At 40.0% G+C, this 23171-nt stretch overlaps 3 protein-coding genes across 5 annotated transcripts in view; 2 read left to right on the forward strand and 1 right to left on the reverse strand.

Moving 5' to 3' along the window:
• Nucleotides 1-5781: 5781 nt before the first annotated feature.
• Nucleotides 5782-11318, reverse strand: idh3g (isocitrate dehydrogenase (NAD(+)) 3 non-catalytic subunit gamma). 2 transcript variants are annotated; one of them, XM_029506116.1, is made up of 13 exons: nucleotides 11203-11283; nucleotides 10897-10944; nucleotides 10660-10671; nucleotides 9670-9767; nucleotides 9473-9588; nucleotides 9310-9370; nucleotides 9071-9203; nucleotides 8409-8542; nucleotides 8195-8297; nucleotides 6900-7046; nucleotides 6653-6747; nucleotides 6504-6564; nucleotides 5782-6256 (listed from the first exon to the last, which is right to left on the reverse strand). In XM_029506116.1, the coding sequence occupies exons 1-13, from the start codon at nucleotides 11281-11283 to the stop codon at nucleotides 6155-6157; spliced, it is 1191 nt and encodes a 396-aa protein (XP_029361976.1). In that variant the 3' UTR covers nucleotides 5782-6154. The 2 variants fall into 2 exon arrangements, with proteins under 2 accessions (XP_029361976.1, XP_029361977.1); XM_029506117.1 differs by lacking the exon at nucleotides 10660-10671 and having other exon boundaries at nucleotides 11203-11318.
• A 582-nt stretch (nucleotides 11319-11900) lies between these two features.
• fam3a (FAM3 metabolism regulating signaling molecule A) lies at nucleotides 11901-16111 on the forward strand. Its single transcript, XM_029507371.1, has 10 exons — nucleotides 11901-12183; nucleotides 12565-12601; nucleotides 12692-12799; nucleotides 13165-13188; nucleotides 13291-13417; nucleotides 13763-13821; nucleotides 13922-13972; nucleotides 14100-14184; nucleotides 14593-14719; nucleotides 15118-16111. The coding sequence occupies exons 2-10, from the start codon at nucleotides 12589-12591 to the stop codon at nucleotides 15214-15216; spliced, it is 693 nt and encodes a 230-aa protein (XP_029363231.1). The 5' UTR covers nucleotides 11901-12183; nucleotides 12565-12588; the 3' UTR covers nucleotides 15217-16111.
• A 1800-nt stretch (nucleotides 16112-17911) lies between these two features.
• wnk3 (WNK lysine deficient protein kinase 3) overlaps nucleotides 17912-23171 on the forward strand; it is a 33143-nt gene continuing 27883 nt past the window's right edge. For both annotated transcript variants that reach the window (XM_029507369.1, XM_029507370.1), the window contains exon 1: nucleotides 17912-18533. The gene's annotated coding sequence lies outside the window, so the exon portion shown is untranslated. The remainder of the gene's footprint in view (nucleotides 18534-23171) is intronic.

A 23171-nucleotide genomic window follows, 5' to 3' on the forward strand; every position in this document is an offset into this window, starting at 1 on the left:
GTCTTTCTTTGAACATAAGCAGCTATGTTTTGAGTATGAGCTCAGAGTGGGAAGCCCCCGCTATCTGTAGGGGGCCTCAGTCAGGTTAATAAGTCAGACGGCTCACCAACTGTATGACCCAGGTTCAAGCACCACGTCAGCCTTCACATTCTCGCCGCAGATGTCTTTGATGTGAAAGGTAGTGCAACAGCAGACATGGAAGAAGACCTGCACTGACGTTTTAGGAGAAATGTCTCAGGAGCAGTTGAGCAACCAGAACAAAATATGGAAAAACATTTGATGGGGATCATGCAAGGATCACATATTCAGGACAGAGGTGAAAAAAAATTTTATGATCTCATTTGGTGGTATCCCTCTGGTGTTAAAAACTATTTGTAAAATAAAAAAAAAATTTAAAAAATAAATAGACGTGCAGGTCCTGATAAAGAGACAGCAAAGAGTTTCATTCTTTATTGGCTCCATTCATTTTCAAAGATAAACATGTTATTTCAGCAGCTCACTGCGTTGTGAACTCCCTAATTGTCAACCTATATCAACTACATACATCATTCCGTTCATTCCAGCAATGTCCACATTACTCTTTACTCTCGTTATAGTATGCATGCATCCATTTCTTCCTAGCGAACATCATCACTCATATCTGGCCATTCATAACTCTCCTGATCAGGTCTCTCACTGCTGAGGAAGACAGATGATCCCTGCGAGGAGAACGTCAAGAGGACACAGTTAAAGACCAAAACGCACACAACCAGGCCTAGGTAATGGAGAATTGTTGACCGCTGACGTAGCTTGATGTAGCTAAGCCATAGCTGTGGGGGGAAAAACACCATTAACATAGTGCAGAGCTGGCTGACTGCATGCAGCTGTGCTCGACACAGTCTGATCAGAAGGAAGTTGATTGATTACAATCACTTGCACTACGTAGCATAGCTGATCGCCATCATAGAGAGCATGTTCATAAGTAGTGGAAATTACCTGTTGGGAGGACTCTGGAAAACATCAGGAGCAAGTTAGAGCAGAATTATGAATAACAAATGCAAAACAGTTTTCATATCGGTGTCATATCTTGTACTTAGACACTCGTCCTAGAGAGGCAGATGTAAAAGATTAAAGGAACGAAGATGGGGATGCAGGTGGCTGAAGCAACAGAGGGAAAGCTAAAAACATCAATCCAAGCCAGCGTTTGGTATGGTGAGTGCCTCAAACGGCAATAGGATAAACAGGATAAAATAGAACTCTGGATGAATGAGCATGAATGAATGAATGAGAAAAATTACATACTGTCACATAATCCTTTTCATCAGACTAATTGACCAAGTATGCTCATTGGCTGTCAAGCAGTGTCAAGTAATGACTTTACAGTGGGGTAAAGCATCAGTATTTTTTTTGAAAATATATTTGCAATGGGACTTGATATATTTCACAAGACTGATATTAACTCATCAAATCCACGTGTAAATAAATCAAAACATTAAGTCAAAGAAAGTTATTTGTAATGAAGTGGAACAAAACAGGAAAAAGGAACAAGCTGAAATCAATAAGTAGCTGGAACGACTTCTGCTTCCTATTAGTGCATATTAATAACAGCTGGGCTTGTACACATTGATGGTTTTAAAAAGATTTTTGTTAACAAGGTATCACCCCAGAAACATTTTGTGCTGGTTAAAGGCAAAGAGCTCTCCCAAGACCTTTGTGACCTGATTGTTGCAAAGCATATCAGGAAATGGTTACAGGCGTATTTCAAAACTTCTGAATCTTCCAGCAAGCACCATGGGGGCAATTATTTGGAGGGAACATCGTTCCAACTTCCTCAGGCCAAGCACAGGACCTTCTCTGACCGGGCAGTCAGAAGAGAAGTCCAAGAGCCAAGGCCCATTAAGGAAGAGCTCCAGAAAGGCTTGGAGGTAGCAGGTCCGCCGCCATGGCCTCCATGCACACTCGCCCTCCGAGACTCCATTACTGAAGAAAAGGCATGTTGATTTCTGAACATTCGGACAAGCCCATAAAATGCTGGTACAATGTTATCTGGTCAGAGGAGAGAAAAAAGATGCAGCTTTTTGGATATCATCGTACACACCATGTTTGGTGGAGCAATGGCTCTGAACATCAGTTTAAAAACCAACCAACAGTGACATTTGGAGGTGGGGGCATCATCACAAGAGGCTTTTTCTCATTTCATGGTACTGGCGAACGTCACATGATTGAAGAAACGATGAATGGAGCTATTTACCGCGGGATTCATGAAATGACTCAGCTGCCATCCACCAGGACGGTGGCAATGAGACACAGTGATCCAAAACATCAAGCAAAGGAAACTCTCAATTGGTGTCAGAAAAAGAAAATCGAGGTGTTACAATGATCCAGTCAAGCACATGACTTAAACCCAATTGAGCATTTGTGGAAAACACTGACAATCAGAGTTCACAGGACGATTCCTCTGAATAGTCCGGATTCAAAGACAATCTGCTCAGAAGAATGGGCCAAAATCATACCAGAGCACTGTGGGCGATTATTCTTCATGCAGGGAGTGTTTTGAAGCTGTCATTACAAGCAAGGGCTTCTACACTACGTAAGTTTCAGCTTGTTCAGTGCATTTTATTGTTTCATTCCACTTTATTACCTATAACCTTATTTATGGAACAAACTTTTATGATTCATATTTTTCTTGAGTTAATACCAAAGTCTGATAAATTTCATGTGAATAGCCTCATCAGAACTATGGTTCATGGAAAAAAAAAAAGTGTTCAATATTTATTTTTCCTCACCAAATGTTTGATAGCAACATTTCTTTCCAAGGACAGGAACCATGTTATCAGTCTCGTAGGAACTATTTTTGCGGTACAACACCTTGCCAATGAAACAGCTCAGGAAAGTCTGTGGATTACTTGGAATATCAGAGGCAATGAATTACTGCGCCGGCAAACAATGAATTTTCCAAGTGTAATTTTTTTTCTTTCTGAGTTTCACTCACCTTCTTTGCACTAGGATGGCATCACAAATCTCAGGGTTGGCTCTATAAAAATCAAGCAGATGAATCCCAAACTACCTGCTGTAATGAGAAAGTGTTCATTTCATCTGGGGGAAGAAATCCTTTAAAAATAGCTCTTACAAAAAAAATTGAACATCAGATGGGGCGCCGTTACAGATTTATACAAGGACTATGTGGTGGCCCATAAAGGTCAAGTGGACAGTGGTTTGTTGCAACATCCCTCTCTCTCCAAAATGTTTGAGCATCTGCCTTATGGCGAAGCTCCAGCAGAGGCCCGGGGGGAGCGGCAGAGCAGCTCAAAGGGGAAAGGCAAGTTTAAAGGTGAGGGGATGATGGAGGAGGGGGAGTGTTACAGCTCCATCTACAGTGACGTGAGGTAAACAGCCTGAGTGGAGGCTGATGATGACAAAAAGCTGGCCCAGAGTGAGGAACCTCTTACCAAAAAATATAGATAAAACGAGAGAAAAGACTCCAGATCCAGTTCTCTCTCTGTAGACAGAATAACGAATAAGACTGGAGAGGCAGAAGAATGGATTAAAAACAGCTAAGTGGCTGAGGCCGTGGCACACATGGAGAATTGGCTGCACATTTCCTATCCTACAGGCTGTATCATTGTTGACTTGTTTCTTTATTGCCCCTGAAGGACAATTTGGCTTCAGCATAAATCCGTACACAACCATACAAAAGCACAAGAACAAATAGTCGATACAGCACATGCAAAACAACAACAGACGAAAACATGTGAGAACACCACTGCTCAAGACGAATATATGCCTGGTGTGGAAAAACTAAGATATGCAAATACTACTAAAGGCAGATACCAAATGCATAGCAAAGATGTACACAAATTAAAGGTGATTTAGTGTATAAAATAGTAATACAAAAAGAAAAAAATTGCAGAGGAATTAAATCTAAAAAAAAAATAAATAAATAAAAAAAAAGGCGTGTATTACAGAGGATTTCTTTGCTTAATACACAAATGTTCAAACTGATGGAATATCTTTCCCACAGAATTGGACTGGTGATAAATTGGCCAGTGCCGTTACAATGGGACGTGGCCTTACAACCACAGCCCTACTGGAAAGAACAAGGCGTCCTGGGATTGTTTTTACAATATTTGTGAACAGGAGGTCACTGCTGAATGATGTACGACTATAACATACATCCACCCGTCCTCCTGCTTCTATTCCTACAGGCTCGTGGGACCAGCACTTTTTGTCAATAAGACTATGTGGTCAGAGCATTCTTTTACAAAGAAGCACTTGAGGAAAGAAAGAGTGATTGGTTTAATGGTAAATTGGTATTATTTCAACAGAGAGCAAAGCCTTCAACCTTCAAGGTTTTCTTAGAAACACAAACTCTGAGGCCAAAATCTTGATTTGTACAAATTACATTAAAAAAAGGAATTTACTTAATGCTACCAATTATATGGAACAACAGCAGCCATAGACTCTTACACTCCCAATATCTCTGCAGTTTTTTTCATGGTGCAGTCAGCATAGATGCATAGTAGCAGTATTTATAGCAGTTCTTTGTACTCTGCATTTTGACGTATTTTGCATTTTGTTTGTCCATGTGTACATATGTGAGCACATGCTCAGATAGCTTTGCACTTTTTACTGTGGCGCTCCAAAAAGTGGTATTGCCACCTGGTGATGAATTGTGAAACAGCAACTGTTTAAGACACTAATGAGGTTTGAAATTGCAAAACAAATAGAAGGATGAGTGAGCTTGTTTTATATTTGGAGCCACATAATATTTATCCCAATCAGAGGCTAAGTGAGGAGGTTATTTTCAATGAAACAGAGCCACAGAGCTAAGTTGTTTTTTTTTTATATATAATATAGGGGTTTGGACACACTTATGGGGAAGTGTGTCCAAACTTTTGACTGGTTCTGTAAACAAAGAACAATGCAGTTTTTTGTGTATGCTGCGCTAAAACTATTAAGTCCAATACAAGAGTACTGACAAAATCTAATCCAATTTATTAAAAGTATGAAAAGGTGATTAATTGTCATGATCCTTTTGGAGAATAGTGATGATACTGATCTGCATACTAACCCTAACCCTTTTCAGACTACTCATTGATGAAAATGGGGTAAAATAATGGAAACACTTGACATTATAACAGTATAATTCAATATCATCAGCTGATGCACCAGACAAATCCACATGTATCCGAAGGGGTTTTAATGAAAACTGAATAGCCTTCATAGAGGAGAATTTCTCACAGGACTCTTGGTTTGACAGAATTAGTTTTAGATATATAGATCTAATAAAATGGCCAGCTGAGTGCATTTATAACTTGGATTGAAGATTAGGGTTACAACATTAGAGAAAGCAAACTTCTGTCCAAACCCGGTCAATTAGATTTTCTTTATTGATGTCATTTTCATGTTATCCAGTATATCGTGCATCATAAGCCAGTCTTCCATATAATTTGTTTAGAGCTCTTTCCTGGTCAGCTGTTAAAGACATGATGCACACTAAGGTATTATGGCACCAGCATAAAAGTTCAGCTTTTCCAGCAGTTACTTGTACATTTTCTCTGATTATACAGTACAAATAAAAATGCAACAAAAGTACAGTTAAGATGATGTGGATATATAGCACAGTACAGTATATAGTACACAATGAGACAAAATGACAAAAATGTTAAGGCATGAAATGGACATTGCACATTTTGGTTTCTGTAACATGTTTTAAAATGTATAATGATCCGCACTTAGGGACAACTGATGACAACTAATAGACAATGTATGCCCAACTTAAGATATTTGTGACTCTATCAGTTAAAAATTTTTACTGTGTGTTTCGTTCCATTTTTTTTTTTTTTTTTTTTAAATAAATGATTGAATCAACATGAACTCAGCGAGTATTTACAGTAAGATAAAAGGAGTGACACTTAAATCTGATCGTAGCTAAACCGTTTTACCAACAGTCCAGTGAACGCCATTATTGTATGGTATGCGCACAGGTGTTGAAAAAAAGGTTGTTTGTACAGTGGACTGGTCAGTAAGCCATGTGACAGAGAAAAAACAAGAACTATTGTGATGCCACGCTATGGAAACAGACATGCATGGATTTCATTCTGCCGTACTCTACCCCTCTTCCAACTCACACATCTAATGAGTTCTGTAAGCATGTAGGCAGTCCCAGGGTTGTCTAGAGCTCTGACGTGAGCTGCCCTTTGCTCTGGATGATTCTCATTACAGACTGGACCACCTCTGATGTGGTGCCCTGACCACCAATATCGGCTGTGTGCAACTGGGAGAAAGAAAGAAAGAAGAAAAAGGTTGGTGAACGTGCTAACAAACCAAATATTAATACAATTCAGTACTGTGGAATGAACTTCTATAGATTGTATTTGAATTAATGATTTTTTTTTTTGTCAAATGTATTGTGGTGTCCCCTAGGAAGCCTGCCATGCCTGGGCCTCTGACCACATTTCAAACAGCCTTTTGCATTTAGAGACAGATGAGGCGGAAGAACTAAGCGCTGATGGAAAACTTACCCTGGTTTCATTCATGGTGGTGAGAACCGCATTCCGGATCAAACTTGCATAGTCATAGAGTCTGGGAAAATACAGAAGCATGACAGCACTGCATCTCAGATTAAACCACACAAACGTGTGATAAAAGCACTTTATCTTGAAAAGCTTACTTAAGGTGGTCCAGCATCATGCAGCTGGCTAGCAGCACGGCAGTGGGGTTTGCAATGTTCTTGTTTGCAATACTCTTTCCTGTATTTCTTGTGGCCTGAGTGATGCAGAAAAAACAATACATGAAAGAAATGAAATGAAACTCCAAATGACAATACATCAGATAAAAATAATTAAATTCTGTTTTATCTTTCAAAATCAGGGGGGCGACTATGATTTTCTAAGCAAAGAACTACAAAAAATACTCACAGTTTCAAAAACGGCATAGTCACGACCATAATTTGCTCCGGGCACAAGGCCAGGCCCACCCACCAGGCCTGCACACACATTGCTCACCACATTCCCATACAGATTGGGCATGACCATCACATCAAACTGCTGAGGCTTAGACACTAGCTAAAAACACAAACACAGTGACAGGTTAATAATTGAAATTTATCAATACTGACAAGCTGACCCTGCAATGAACTAGCGACCTGTCCAGGGTATAACCTCGCCTCGCCCCATTACAGCTGGGAATGCCTCCAGCAGCTAGGTGTATTTTTCACTGGCAAAAATAATAAAATTGTGTTTTTGTGTCACTTACATATTCCTGTCAGATGCTCTTTACTTGCACAATGTCTACACTTTTCTACTCCACTTAACATTGTACAAAGCAGTAAAATTAGTTCAGCACACTGGATAAGCTTCTATAAAACATTTATTCCGTGCTTATAATGAATTCTATTTTTTTTTTTTTTTTTTTGCAGATTTTATTGGGCCCTATTTGCCAAATGCCCAGGAAGACCGAGCTTGACATGAGCTTCACAGTATACAAGGTTTGCAAAATGAGGATTAAGCACTTTGGGAACCGATGTTTAACTGCACTATTTTTATTTATTTTAATTTTTTTTCTAAAGAGAGACTGTTATTTTTGTAACTTAAGCAATATGTGATATTGCTTTTATGCAACAATTCCATCTAAGCATGGATAAACGTTTAAAACTTAATGTGAAAAAGACACTTTAATGTCTCCATTTGTCATTCTGTATTGCAAAGCAGACTGAAGTAGATCATGAGGATCCTTTGCACACCTATAGATTGAAGCAGAAACCATTAAGAATCGAAAATCGATTTTGATCAAATCGTAGCCCCAAAAATCGGAATTGAATTGAATCGTGAGATAGTAAAAGATTCCCATCCCTAAGAATTAGCATCATTTACTTTTTCACTGACAGTGCAAAAGGGCAGAGGAACTCAGTTTACATGGAGCGGAGGGGGAGGAGGCTATGAGAGAAGGTCCGAACTCAGCCAGGACTCCAGCCAGTCTATTTGCAAAAAGCACTGATTATATGACATTGTAGTTATTCACTGTGGAAAAGTCCCACTTTATGCAAACTTCATTTGCGAGAGACAAATAAAATGTATGAAATTTTCACAATTCTCACTCGTCATGTGATGGGTAGCACTGACATTTAGGTGCCAAACAGAAAATCTACTCACTTTGCCTCTGTCATGTAGCGAGTGTTAATTTCGGACCCTGTTTTGAAGGCATTAAAACTCACCTGCATTGTGGTGTTGTCCACAATCATACTGTCAAATGTGATGTCTGGGTATCCGGAGGCCACTTCTCTGCAACACTGCAGGAACAAGCCATCGGCGAGCTTCCTGTTGGAAGCAGAAAGGTTACACTTAACATTTCCAGACAATCACAGTATGATGGAGAACTCAGGGAGTCAGATAGCTCTAGTAAGACACATTTGCTACAGAACTACTCACATGATGTTGGCCTTGTGAACTGCAGTGACCCTACGACGACCTTTCTCCCTGGCCAGTCGGAAAGCATAGTCAGCAATCCTGAGGGAATTGTTCCTGGTAATGATCTTAAGACTTTCCACTACCCCTGATACGCTCTAAAAGAAGACAGTAAGTATAACAACAAATAATTTACAATACTTCCAGGAATACACATGTGGGTGCAAATAGGCTGAGATTAGCCTGGTTTAATTTTTGGCTGGGGCACCATCCTTTCTTCATGTCATTCGTTTTCTCTGTCCCATTTCCTGTTACTTGGTACTTGAGATAAAAAAAAATAAAGTGCAGATGCACTGAATCATCTGTTTCTGGCAATCTGTGTATAGTTTGTGTTGGATAGCATTTCATTTTGGGTCTGGATTTTATGAATTGATAGTGAAAGAGGAGATTAGCCCAAGTCAACACACCAAAATGAAACTTAGGCCTGTGACAGTGTTGTATTGCTTTAAATGTAGTAATCTATAGTCATTATTTCTTGCTGATAGAAAGGGCAGTGCTGGTACCAGTGATGAGCATTTCAAGAATTTCACTGTGTGGATGTTGCTATTTTAAAAAAAGTAGAAATGAGAGGAAAAAAGAGCAGGAGTATAAAAATGTATTTCAGCATACAGTCTGTTCTGGCTGACCTCATGCTCCAGACTGCTGTATTCGCCCTCTGTGTTTTCCCTGATGATCATGATGTCAATGTTTTTATGGCGAGTCTGGACTCCAGGGAGGGATTGGCAGTGCATCACATTGGCATACAGATCTAAGCTTGTGCTGTTGATGGAAATGAAACAATAGGTTAACTAACACAACCAAGCTAAGGAATACATTTTATCTGACCAAAGATCAAGGCAACTGAATATTTCATTAGAGCTCTTACCGGAGAACACTATTTCTTGATTTGACGGATGGTGGCATGGTGTGTTTAGTTTCTATGTTACCTGTCAAGAGAGTTAAGTAATGACACAGTATAATTACAGTGTAATGGTCTTACTGAAAACCACATGCTTTTCACAGCTGTGTTCTGCTTTTTATACTCTTACCTTTGAGGGCAACTCCATTACGGCGGATGGCAGTTATGGCATTACTGATATCATCCTCAGTCTCCACAGCAGAGTTGACATGCACCACCTCAAAGTCCACTGGCACACAGCTGAACCTACAGCATTACAAAACACTTGATGTGGCAGTCCTAGCTTATCTGTAGTTAAGATTTAGATTAAGTGCACGTCTAACTGACCTGAAAACCTCTCTGACATGATTGAGCAGCTCTGGACCAATTCCATCTCCAGGTATGAGGGTCACAGTGTGTCTGCCTCCGTACTTAGCAGGAGGGGGCTGCAATATCGACATTTCACACATTAACTGTATTTACTACTGTGAATTTAAAGCACGTGTTTTTTCAACTTTTAAGTCATAAGCTACAAATTGTGGATATCTTGAAATGTTTTAAGACAAACCTCCAACTTACTATTAATGCCAAATATATAACCTATCCATCCACCTTATGGAGTTACCATCAAGATGTGTCACCAATCACATTTAAGATCCATTTTTGTGGCCCAATGCTGCAGTTGCCAGCAGTAATCTTGGTTTATGGTACTTTTACAGTCAGTATTTATACTGGGGTTGAATGTAAGGAATAATGAGAGCTATAGTATTATTCTCGATTACTGATAGCAGATATAACACTTGTGTATCACATATATCAACCATATGTGCCATTAATAGCCATTTTGATTTTACACAAGAATTACAATAATATAATACTCATTTGTGAAAAATTATTTTTCAATACCCATTCAAGAACTCTGATGTAAAGTACCATGCAAAAGTTTTAAATATTTTTAATGTTTGAATTCTTCTCCATCACACAATAGTATCAGGAAGTCAAATTTATTTTGCATCATGAACACAGGGAAAAAACAAAAAACAAAACAAAAATGGTCCTGCAACATGATTTCATGTTGGCCCTTGGACAAACTACATCTGCCGGTCCCGGACTGACAGACGGACGGCGTTCCATAAGGTTAACTGTGAAAAATCCCATATAAAGCATCATCACTTTAAGTGAACAACCCAAAACTTTTGCACAGTACTCCTCATCAGTATTAATGTGGCAATATCACCTCGCCCTTGTATAATCCCGGTGCATTTATGTTATTTATGTTGTATGTCGTTTTGTACCATGCTTTCTAACCACATCACCACATCCCAGTTAGCTACTTACAATGTTTTCTCCCTGTTGTTGAGGATGGACAGCAAGGAAAGCAGAAGAACAAGTATTAGTTTGTTCACCACATGAAAGAACTTCATCCATAGAAAAGAGAGACATTACAACCAGTTCTGCCCGAAAACGATGTATACAGTCCAGAGCTTAACCCAAAGCCATACAGTTTGAAAATAAATGAATGAATAAATAAATAAATAGCAGTAAATTTTGTGGCCACGTCGATGGTTCACTCACGGGCAGCAAGGTCTTATTCCTGTGACTTGTCAGAGTTGTTCCAAATACCTGAAATACAAATTAAAGAGATATATTAGCTTGATATTAGATTTCGAAATAATCGAGGGAGACGAAGTGTCCTAGTGCCTTTGGGGTCAGGTCAAAGGAAGAGATTACACAGATGTGAAATAAATCTGGCGGCTCGCTAATTCAACAGTGGGATATTAACCCGGTGACCTTGTGTTCAGACACAAGTAGAGACTTTACTTTGGAGCCACACGTCCGGACTCACAACCGAAAGGACACAAGCACCAGATCTTATCTTACTTTGGTCGTATTTCCGAGGCGTCTGCCCCAAAAAGGAGACATTATTTTGGACATCGACAGGACGGCACTGTGGGAAGCCATCTTGATTTTCAAATAGAAGTCCCCCGGATGGGAAGGGAGTGCGACGTTCGCGCGATAGTTCGATTCCTAAATTTATGAATACCATACATGAATTTATGAATGTGGGCCGTTCATGTATTTAATAATTTAGGGCGTTATAAGGCTCGTGATAATTTAAAGAACGGAAGTCTTGATTCATCAAGTCTTCCTTCAAAATAAGAAGTGTGTGGTAAAAAGGATGGCGCATTAATGCCATATTAAAAGCTGTAAGTATAAACTACCAGAGAATTTGTTATTCCCATCAGAGATTTCTGAAAATTATAACCTTTTTCAGTTGTTTTGAAAAGAGTAACTAGAACTAGTTGCTGACAGTGGCTGAAAGGAAATCTCAGTTTACGCCAAAATAAAATAAATGCACTGTAATCGTTGCTGTTCACAGTTTATATCTGGTTCCAGTAATACAACACAGATATCTGTGTTGGCACAAAAAAGCGAATTATCTGAATGAAATGAAAAATGTGGAGTATGAATTACTGCTTTTGTTTGTTTTACTGATGTTTTACTGCCAACTCTGAACGCAGCAAAATGTAAAATTTTGGTCACGTGGTGGTTTCTGCGCAGACTCAGTTGTAGCGGACTGATGCTTAGGGCAACACATCCGGAAGACAGATGTTTTACAGAAAACATAATTTTTTCCTCATGTGTGCTGAACGTACGGCATCAGGCAGCCCGTAAATGGACGACTGACCGTTCTGGGGGAGGACGGAAATCTCAATGAGGAAACAGCGAAAGAAATAATCCAAGTCCCGAGTGACAGGAGCAACAGCTCTTTGTAGCCTCGTTACAGGTAACCAGAAAAGGTGAAATCGACCGAAGCACGGACACGACAGGCTGGACCTGTTGATTCTCATTTTTTAACAGGTAGACATGTTTTATACCGTGTGTTTGGGCTTGTTTGTTTGTTTGTTTGTTTGTCATATCATCCCTGCAAACGTCATCTCCGCAGAGCCATCTTGATCAGGCATCCAAAGATACTGAGCTTTTCTCTCAAGACATCACGGTGCCGCACTAAACTTTGATGGAAATTGAATCAAATTAGTTCGATCACAAAGGTTGCTTTGTGGGTTAATGGTTAGATTGCAAACTTTTTACAAACACGTTACGAACATTTGATGGACTGTGTAAAGTTGCATAACAATCAAAAACATCCTTTACATTCATTCACAGACTTAGTAACGTTGAGCTGCTTGTGCTCGCTTTCCCCTTTTGTCTTATTATGATCTTTTTCTTCTTAAATCTCAGCACAGGTGTATGACACAGTGAAAGATGAGATTAACAGGTGGGTGGAAATTTCTCTCTCGTTGCAGTGGAACTTGTTGGTGTCGTGGTCCGATCCCGCTGACCCGCTGTGTCCTCTGTCCCTCCACAGGCCCTCTGAGAGTCGTGGCTGTTCTGCTGCTGGTGGGGCTCACCTGGCTGCTGGCTAACACTTTTTTTGGAGGGGAGAGTGGCTCATCTGTGCGCTATTTCTTCAGTGGTAAGAGAATTAGTTATAGCATGTTTTAAACATCTTGTAAAATAAGTAGGAATAAAAATAATATATGAACTAAGAAATGAAAAAACACAAATGTGCGCATTCAATTAAGGAGCTTGTTCTTTAGGACAAAAACCTTATCACACCTTGGCCCTGAGGTAAACGGCACTGCAGAACCGCTTTTCCTGACTGACAAAGGCATTATAATGTTTGATTACAATGTCAAATAACTGAAAGGAATAATACTAGTCCAAATGAATGAAAGCATAAAGGCAAAAGAGTAAATTTACTCAACACAAAATGTAAATGTTTGGTTTTTACTTTATTAATTTTACAATTATTAATTTGAAACTTGTTTATTTTTTAAGGTGCAAGCGAGGAACCAACACCAGGTAAAAGGATGAAAGAATATATCAAGTTATGGATCATGTTGATAATATTGCATTTCTACGTATTCCTTATCACTACCAACTAATGTTTCATACATATTTTAGCTGAACCTCGTCCTCGAAGATATAAATGTGGACTCTCAGCACCCTGCCCCTCTAAACATTTGGCTTTCCGCCTGGTATCTGGTGCTGCTAACGTCATCGGCCCTAAAATCTGTCTGGAGGACAAGATGTGAGTTTTAGTGCATACTAATTTCTCTCTGTTCTTCTGTGTTTTAATGTTCTCTGTTATGTACTCCCTCACAGTTTCCGTAGTTTTTTTTTTTTTTTTCCGTTATTTAGTTTGCTTTAGTTTCACTCTTGGTTCCTTTTTTCCCCTCTGTGCTGTCATAACCAGGCCTACATGTCTGTCTGGGAAGCTAAATGCAAGTATTCTTTCAGTCTGTCTTTGTTTAATCTCTTTGGTTTTGTCTACAGTCTTTTTGAATGCAGATTACAACGTTTATGTACATCACAAAGAAGGATCTCCGAAAAGTTTTCAGCTAATGCTTCATGCTCATGTATATGTATCTCACAGGTTGGTGAGCAGCGTGAAGAATAATGTTGGCAGGGGACTAAACATAGCTTTGGTGAATGGTAGGAGTGACATCCCTAACTAACCTTTTTAAACAGAATGGGTGGCATTAATATTTCAAGTTTGAATTTTATTCCTGTAACTGATGATTTTGTGTTTCAGGGGTAACAGGAGAGCTACTGGACACAAAAAACTTTGATATGTGGGCAGGAGGTAATAAAAACTAGACACAAATGCAAAGTGTACCCTTCACATGTGTTGCATGCTGTTCGTCTGCAATAACTTGATAAATTGCAGCCATAACCCATAACAGCATAAATCATCTGATCTGCGTTTTCAGATGTTTCTGACCTGCTGAAGTTTCTTCGGCCACTGCATGAGGGAACACTCGTGTTTGTGGCCTCCTTTGATGATCCGGCTACAAAGTAAGAATCCATGAAAACATTTTTTTATAAGAATCACCTTAAAGTTTATATAATATATAATAAACACATGAAACACATTTAGATAATCTCAGGACAAATTTTTAAGATTTTATTTTGAATATTTTGTTTATGTGACATCTGGTGGCTGGCACATTGGTTATAAAACATAATGCCTTTGGTTCTCCTGATGTTGTCAGAGGTTTTATGGTTTAAAGATCTATCAGTGTTGGAAAATGGTCAAACCACAAAGTGCCACTGTGACTCTAATAAAGCCGACTGAGAGATGGTAATAGGCTGTATTGCATTTTAACGTAAACCTTAAAAAGGTTAAGCACTTTTCGGTGACATGAACAGCCAAACCACTTGATAAACATTATGCTGACTCCTTAAACTTATTGATGCTGACAGATTGAACGACGAGTCTCGGCGACTGTTTGAGGAGCTTGGGAGCACGGCAGTGAAGGAACTGGCCTTTAGAGACAGCTGGGTGTTTGTTGGAGCCAAGGGAATTGAGAATAAGAGTCCCTTTGAGCAGGTATTTCACAATTATTACTGACTCAGTTCCATTAGATAATAGTATTGTCGAAATTCACTGCTTACAGTTACAATGTTACAGTTACAGTTTTAATTTATATATATATATATATATATATATATATATATATATATATATATATATATATATATATATGAAAGAATATCAGTGGCACTGTTGATAGCGCAGAAAGTCTGCCTAAAACACTTAAATCTCAGCCTGATGCTTGGATCAGTTGGGAACTTCTGTTCCTCACTCATAGTTAAATAGCATAATTAGACTACTAAAAAATATGAATTTGAAATGGCTGCCAGACCTGGAATCTACAATCTTTCTAGCTGTGAGAACCTGTCCCCAGTCTAAAATCAACTTTGTGTGCCTATTGTTTCCCACATTAGCGCATGAAAAACAGTAAGAGCAGCAACAAATATGAAGGTTGGCCAGAGTCGCTGGAAATGGATGGCTGTATTCCCCTTCGGCCACCCCTGGAAGAATAACATTAAGCAACTGTCCCTCATATACAGTCCAGGAACACCTGAAGCAGTAACAATGGGTCCATGTGACTGGCCAATGTTCTGCTAAATGACTCTAACCATCCAGGATTTTGTTTTCCTTTTTATGCCAGAGGCATGAGCTGACTTAATAGTTTTTCTTGAGACTTTTTCTATTTAAAGTTGCTGGAACCTGTTGTTGAAGATTTTTAACTCAGCTTTGTGGACTACATTGAAAGCAATGTAGAAATGTGGAAAATCTTTCTGACACACTTGAGAAGCCAAATGTTTGATGACCAAAGTGTAACAGTGACAAGTGAATGAATACTGCTGGAGTAGGTCTTTCAAAGCCATTGCAGGAAAGGGATCAGTTTCTCCCTCCAAGGTAGGGAATGAATATAGAATGCCTGAGGAACAGGAATGTTGGTGATGAGCATGTACAAAACATACCCAACTAGATTCACACTACGTCATTGGGAGATTTAATGCAGCAGATTGGAAAACAGTTGAGATACTCTTGTACTTTAAAAATTCCTTCTAACATCCAGGTCCGTGCTAAGATTTCTATTTAAATACGTTAATATATTTTCATCCTGTGATGTCAAGAATGCTGTGATAATGATATGCATAATTTTAGTAACCATTATTTCCTTAGAACTTGATGCACAGCATTTATTGCTAGCCACATGTTTACAGATTTCTTTAGACAAATTTGCTGTTATTAATTTCTGTTTGATAAGCCTATTTATTTCAATGCATCATTTAAAAAAATACAGCTGGACACATAAATAGTGTCACTTATCTACCACTACACTGCCCACAGTTCTAATGTTGTCTCAGGCCTGCAAGCATCTTCCCACTGAGTCCTCCCCAGAGTCAAGCGAATTGTATGACTGTGTATGCTGGGTTTTTTTTTTTGTTTTGTTTTGAATGTATTCACCTGGTGTCTTGCAAGCCTAACATGAAGGACATTTTTGATGAATAAAAATAGAAAAAATATCTCTGGGTTATGTTAACTTTAAGTGTCATAGTTTTCTACAAGGCATCCACAGTGAGTGTGTCTTTATATCGTGATAATTTAGATACATTTTTAAAAAAGTGTAAATACTATTTGAGCTCGCTGTGATGCTTGGAGAAATCATGCAGAGGGCGACAAAAGCCAAAGTCTCACAGGGGTTACTAAGTTCATTTTAGTCAAGGCATGTGCCTCACTGGGCGTATGACCTGGTGGGGGTCGATTCAGAGAATCTCTGATCGGACAGTGTCTTGTGTTACAGTGTAGACTCACGGTACTCCTTCAATCTTTCAACTAATGTGGGGACAAACACCACCAATTTCATTGTTCCATTGAAATGTGTTATGGGGCCTTTGGGTAATGTTAGGAAAATAAGAATTTCTGGTTGCATGTTCAAGAAAGAGTTATTTCAAGAGCTGTCTGTTTAACACACACACATACAACTCTGGATAAAAAAATTAAGAGACCACTGCCAATTTTTCATAAATCAGCATCTCTACAAGTATGACAGCCAATCCATTCCAGTGTGTGTTGAATTCCAACATAAGCACACCTTTTTCTACCTAATCAGGTACTGATGAGGTGATCGCCTGAGCCAAACCGAGGAAATGTATAAAAACCATTGCAATAGGGCTAGATAGATGTCACAAATAGTGATAGTAGTACATCAAAAGTAACGGCAATATAAAAAACAAACTAACTATTAACCATGTGTGAGGAAAAGAAGGGTTCAATTCTGACTTTACTGGCAGAGGGATACAGTGAGAGTTGGGTTGCTTTAGACAGCAGTGTCTAATGGTTAGATCTACAACCCCCCCCCCCCCCCCCACAAAAATGTTAATTTTACTGAAACATATACCTAAAAATAGCAAAATCAGAGAAACTGATCATTTCTGCAGTGGTGTCGTGGTTTTTTCCAGCGCTGTACAGAACCCACAACATATATATAATAACGTGTGTACTTGTCAGATTCTGTGTTGTCATGATGGTTTACAATAAGACACTCACTCCTCTTTTGTCAAGTGTCGTAACAGTAAAACATGAATGGAAATTCTTTTGAACACAGTCACATATATGTATATATATTCATGCCAACCTGCCTATATACATTCACATGGACCATTGGTAGAAAAATCAAAATGAGAATCAGAGATACTTTGTTAATCCCCTGAGGAAATTTGGTATGTCACAGACTAGAAATAGCAATATCTCTAAAAATATGTTCATGTTGAGAGTTATAACAAAAATAGACTAAAAATAAAATAAAAAATAAAGTTGAGTTAAAAGCTAATAATATAAACATAATGGCCATATGAGGAAGCACGATTAAGTGGAAATATAAAGCATATAAATAGTGCAGTGCTTATTCAACTGAACGATTCTGTCCTACATTTCATAGAGCAGTACTGTACTTTTTATCCTCTGTGTATAAATAGCTATATAGCTACATAGATATATAATATGAATATAACCAAGACAATAACCATAAAAGTGTTAGATCATAATTTCCGGGCTCGTTATTGTGGGAAAACCTTTGAATGACAACAGCTACTGTTGCGAAGCTGAAGCTCACGAGGAACAGCGAACGCAGCACCGGAGTCACGTTCTCTGCCAGTCGGTACAAACCAGCACCGCCGCTGCGCTCTAGTGGCGGAGGCGGCCGACTGCAGGTTTTGTTGAGGAGGAGGAGGAGGATGAGGATGATGATGATCCCTGTGGCAAGTGAGCACGGGCAGGCAGAGCCCCAGTGCACGCGATAACCTGCTGAAGGCCGACGGAGGCGCGCGTTGTAAATTATGTACATAAGTTACTGATATTATTCGGATACACATGAATGGACAGTCGCACGACTCGCCGACGCGTCGAGCAGCGAGTGGGAGAATCTAAATACCGAGCATTGCTTGAAGTGGAGCCCGAGCAGCCGGAGCACCGGGTCGGCTCTCTGCCACACTGACCGAGGCTCGACGGCTCCAGCCCGGATCCTCAAGCCGACGGCGCCCCTGGAGAGCGCGAGAGAAAAAACTGGAGCCGCCAAAAGGCTTTTCTTTTTTTTCTTTTTAATTATTTTTTTTGTAAATGGATTCTTTCAGTAAGTGTAAAATAATTTTATAGACAAGAAGCCAAGTGTAAGGAATAACGTTTGTAAATAGCTGTAGGAATCATAACAATGAGAATAAATCCAGTAATCCTTGAGTGAGCTTGCTGTCTGGGCTGAGCAGCTTGATTTTTTTTTATTATTATTAATTTATTTTTTATTTTTATTTTTTCTAAATACATCGCTGGACCGACCGACCGATGTTGCATTTGGGTGAGTGATATTTGTTGTTGTTTCCTGTTACAGCTGCGTTGTGTTGTCATTAACAGACTTTGGTCCTGAGTGAGACATAAATGTGAACACTGTGATATTGTCCATTGTCTTAAAGAACTGCCGTGTCTCTTATGAGACGCTGATCCGTCTTCCTGTCACCTTCTTGTGGTGAATAAAGGATGCTGAGTGGAAACAGACCGGCGGAGCTCAGACCTGCGGGCTCCGTGAGGCCCTCGGCCGCCGACAGATCAGCGCATCACTTGAATAATTTTTCTCCGCTCGGGACTTTGGAGGCCGGGCGGGTTTTGGGGATTGTGATTTGTGGTGTTGTCAGCCGGCTCTGTATGCTGATTACACTTTGTGTGTCTTTTCACCGCTTGCCCCGACGCTTATAAAAAGTCAGCTGAGCTCCGAGCCGGCCAATCGCTGCCCCTCATGGCGCTTGCATGTCCAGGCATCGCTGTGTTGTTGTGTATGTTGGATTCTATAAATAACGCACATTTATAGCGTTTTCTATAAAAACAGTAAAAAAAAAAAAAAAAAATGCACGGTCGGTCACATCGTCGTGTCTGTGCTGCAAAAGAACCGCAGAACATCTATGTTAGAGAATGCAATGTGCATGCACATCTCAAGTAGCAAAAGTACATGTTTTTGATGACAGCATGTAGCTATTTGAAATTATGCATAACGCTAATGGTCACTACTCCACCCCCTCTTGTGATATTTTCGAGATCACAACAACAAGGCATCTGATAGCCCCTCTGAAGGCGATAGCTGAGTACACAGAGCATCAGTGAGGGAGATGCTTTCTGTATCTGTACTCCATCATAGACACATGTCCAGACACCATTAGTTGGAATGAACGCGGCTCAGTTGCTCATATGAGCTCCTGGAGTAGTAAGCCACTTTAGTAACATGTAATCCTGATTGATCATTGGCTGATTAAGGAGCCTTTCTCTCACCTCGATTAGAGGAATCCTTTGGTATGGGATGATTTTGCTCGCAGAGGAATAAAAGAGGAGAAAAGCTGGGGGGTTAGGTAACACATATTCGCTCTGTCTCTCCCTCCCTGTCAGTGAACAGTACTCTGTGTGTGCTACCTACACTCCACGCTCCCATGCTTGACCTGGATTGGACAATAGTCCTTGTTGTGTTTTCACCCTTGAGTCTCCCTAATGGGAAGAGAACAGTTATTGTGTGTCTGGTTCTAGTGGCCAGGATTTTATTTATTTATTTTTCAAAATCAGACTGCAAAACGTGACTGAAGACAGATGGGGAGGCAACGTGTGCTGAACTACAGATTAGCAGCTGTTTTAATTTCATGATCCTCTCCTCTCCAACTCCGCACACTTGTTTCAAATGTCTGTGTCAGAGCTGGACGGTGGCTGTTTTGCACTGCTTGTTCTGAACATTATAATTAATTGTTATTGTGACTCACAATAGTCTGACAACCTCCTGTCGTTTAATGTGACAGCAGCCCCTTGAAGGGTTACACCTGCCACTTACAGTAATGTATCCTGATGCAACTCTGTTGTCTTTTAGACGTGGCCTCACTGAACAAACATGCTCTTTGTTTTAACCTGCAGGCGCTGTCGGCAGCTGAGCTGTAGAGTTCAGGTACTGACGTGTGATCTTGAGAATAGTTACTGCTTGACATTTGGCTGATTTGAATTTTGGCTAGCAGCTCTCAGAATTTGCCCTGTTCGCCTTGGACTCCCCGAATCCCTCAGCCTCTTTCTCCTCTTTGAATCTCTGGATGGTGACAGCTGAATAGGAAAAAGTCAGGCCAGATTTGAATGTTGCATTGATCATATTTTCGATAGGTTGTTTTCACAGCAGGCATTGGTTTGAACGCAGCCAACCAAATTCAACCAGAGGAGGCCTCGTGCTTTTTCAGGTTGTCCTTCCCATTTTTGTGTAGAATATGTCTCACTAATGCTTTGAGGGTAAGGGTTAAACATGCAAAATTATTCAAATTTAGCACAAACTTTCACTTGGACTTAATGATGAACTGCACTGGGGTCAATGTTCAATATCACAGTGCCCTCACCTTCTTGTAAATACGATATAGCAGAAACGATCAAAGTGAATTTCATTACTTCTGGCACAAACATTCACTTTGACACAAGGATGAATTGATTCGATTTTGGTGCTCAAAGATTAAAGGCTGCAAAACATGTTTCTGGCCATAACTCGCATCGTGTATGTGCATGTTATGTTTGAAAATAACATAACATGTTTAACATGAATATATTATAGGGTCAAAGGTCAACTTCACTGTCACATTCTAATATAATACAGAAAAGGTGCCAGCCATTGTTCAATAACTGAGGAGGGGCGGACTGTGAGCACCTGATTCGTCAGGGAAAACATCTGCCAGGTGGTAATTCTACTTAATATTGTGCCCAGCTAAGTTCGCTGCTGAAACTTCTTTCTGAGTCCTTTGGTGTAGTAAAGCTCACTCACTAAAAGAGAATAACAAACCGGCAATTAGTTAGAAGTTTGCACTCCAACTTTCTCTTGACCCTCAGCCCTCCGCTCTCAGTCTGACACTGGACATCATATGCTAATATAATCACTTTATGATTTCAGCCTTCTCCAACCTCTAATAGTATTTCTCCTCTTCTCTCCTCTCCTCTCTATGCACAATTGTAGCTGCTTTTGTTCAGCTAGAAATTTAGCTATAGTCACTGCTTTCATTCACACAAACATTGGCACATATTTTATCAGGCAAAATCCCCCCCAGCCAACTTTTTTGTCTGTGCCAGCCCCCTCTCTTTATCTCTCTCTTGTTTTCTTTCACACACACATTTTTCCCACCCCTTCTACTAGCTGGTCCCCCTTGCGCCATCTCTCCTTCCCTCTCTCTCTGTTTGAAGCTACTGCTGTCCCCCTGCTCCCACCAACTACAATCCCTTCCTGTGCCCCTTACCATTTTTTTATTCACTCTTTTCATTTACATGTCCCCTTGAATGGCTGCTGTCTGCGTGCACACACAGATACACACAGAGTCCCTGGGCTTGCCCTTTGTCTGGCTGCCTAATTTTTCCAGCAGCAGTTTGGTTCCAGGGGATTAATGTGTGTGTCCCCAATAAAGTAAGGAATGAAAAAAATGCAAATGGATCGCACTTTGAATTTGACTTTGATATGTGGTTCGGGTTAGTAATGGTTTGTATCCCTGTTTTCCCTTTATCTTCACACTTTGAGTACAGATGATGGAGAAATTCAAGCAAAAATAAACATGGCTGTCAGCGGGTTTTCACAATGGATCTGAAATCACATCCTTGGAAATTATGAAGCAAAAGTGTCAAAAGGATTTTTGCTGTGCACTTGAGGGATGATTAGGCAGCGGCAGGTGTAGTCCCCATGTAGGAGCCTCACAGAAGCCTGGAGGGCAGACAGACCACAGCATGTCAGATGTTCAGTTCTCATGTATTCCAGTAACGCTAGAAAAAATGAATGTCAAGCGATTATGACATGTGAATGTGATGCATTCTGGAGTCGTTTTGCTGCCAAAGCTGTATGTCACGGTTTCAGCTGTGCCGTAGGTTTTGTTATCTTCAACTTTGGTTTACCACGTTTGCCCAAATGGAGAGTTGCTTGGTCATTTGGCTGGTGTCAGGAAATTCCTCTCAGCATTCTTTCATTGAAAGGGGACCTGCAGTTTGGGTGCGAGTGAGGGTTTGCTTTTGATGTGTGTCTATGGGTGTGTTTTTGTCTGAGAGAAAGACAGAAAGAGTGCAATATGAACAGAGCGAAAAAGAGAGCAAAACACAAAGTTTGTTCTAACCTACTGTTGTGTGTTTCACATTTGTATGTGTGTGTCCATGTTTGTGTGTTTGGAGAGCAGACCGGGTGAGTGTGAGTGATAGTGATGGGGCTGAATGTGTTTGATGTGCTGTGATAACTCTGTCCGGTATGTGGCTTTCATGGGAACTCCTTGCCCTGGGGACATAAGCGAATAAGCTCTAGTTAAAGGGCAACTTCCCTCTCTTTATCGCCTGTTGTTTTTCCCCCTTTATGCTCCCTACATCCTGTTGGCCTTTACCTTTTTAGCCTCACTGTATACTACTGTCTGACTGTACATTCTGGGTCACTCAAACACACTTGACTTTCATTTGGTTGTCATTTTATGTCAAGTCTTAGACCACAAGCTTTGGGTTAACAAAAAAGGCTATTTGAATGTTACCTCAAGGTCAGTGACGTGAAATTTTTTTTTTTTTTTTTAACCAATTCATGACTTGACATGATTGGTACAACAAACTCTTTTGTTGTTACAGTGTTGGCCCATAGGTTGACATACACAATGCAGCTGAAGATTCTGCTAATCTCTGTAGCAGCATAGCTTGGGCTTCATAGCAGCACTGCTTTGTGCCAATGTCGAATTTGCAGGATTTTATGTCATAACAAGTACACTCATCTGTCGGATAATTGATTAACTAGATTAGCCAAAGACATTTAGTCGTGTTATGTGTAAGTACTTTCTCATCCTTATTCCATTCTCCAGACATAAAATCTAATGCGTGATTTTAGCCTTACTGAGTGTCAGTAACAATGGAATTGTTTGTGGATTGTGTTGTGACAAGCTAAAGGTTTATTGCTAATTATAGGTTGCATCTTCGAGCATGTTTGTCTTTG

The sequence above is a fragment of the Echeneis naucrates genome, chromosome 7 (assembly GCF_900963305.1).
Source record: "Echeneis naucrates chromosome 7, fEcheNa1.1, whole genome shotgun sequence".
Classification (NCBI taxonomy): domain Eukaryota; kingdom Metazoa; phylum Chordata; class Actinopteri; order Carangiformes; family Echeneidae; genus Echeneis; species Echeneis naucrates.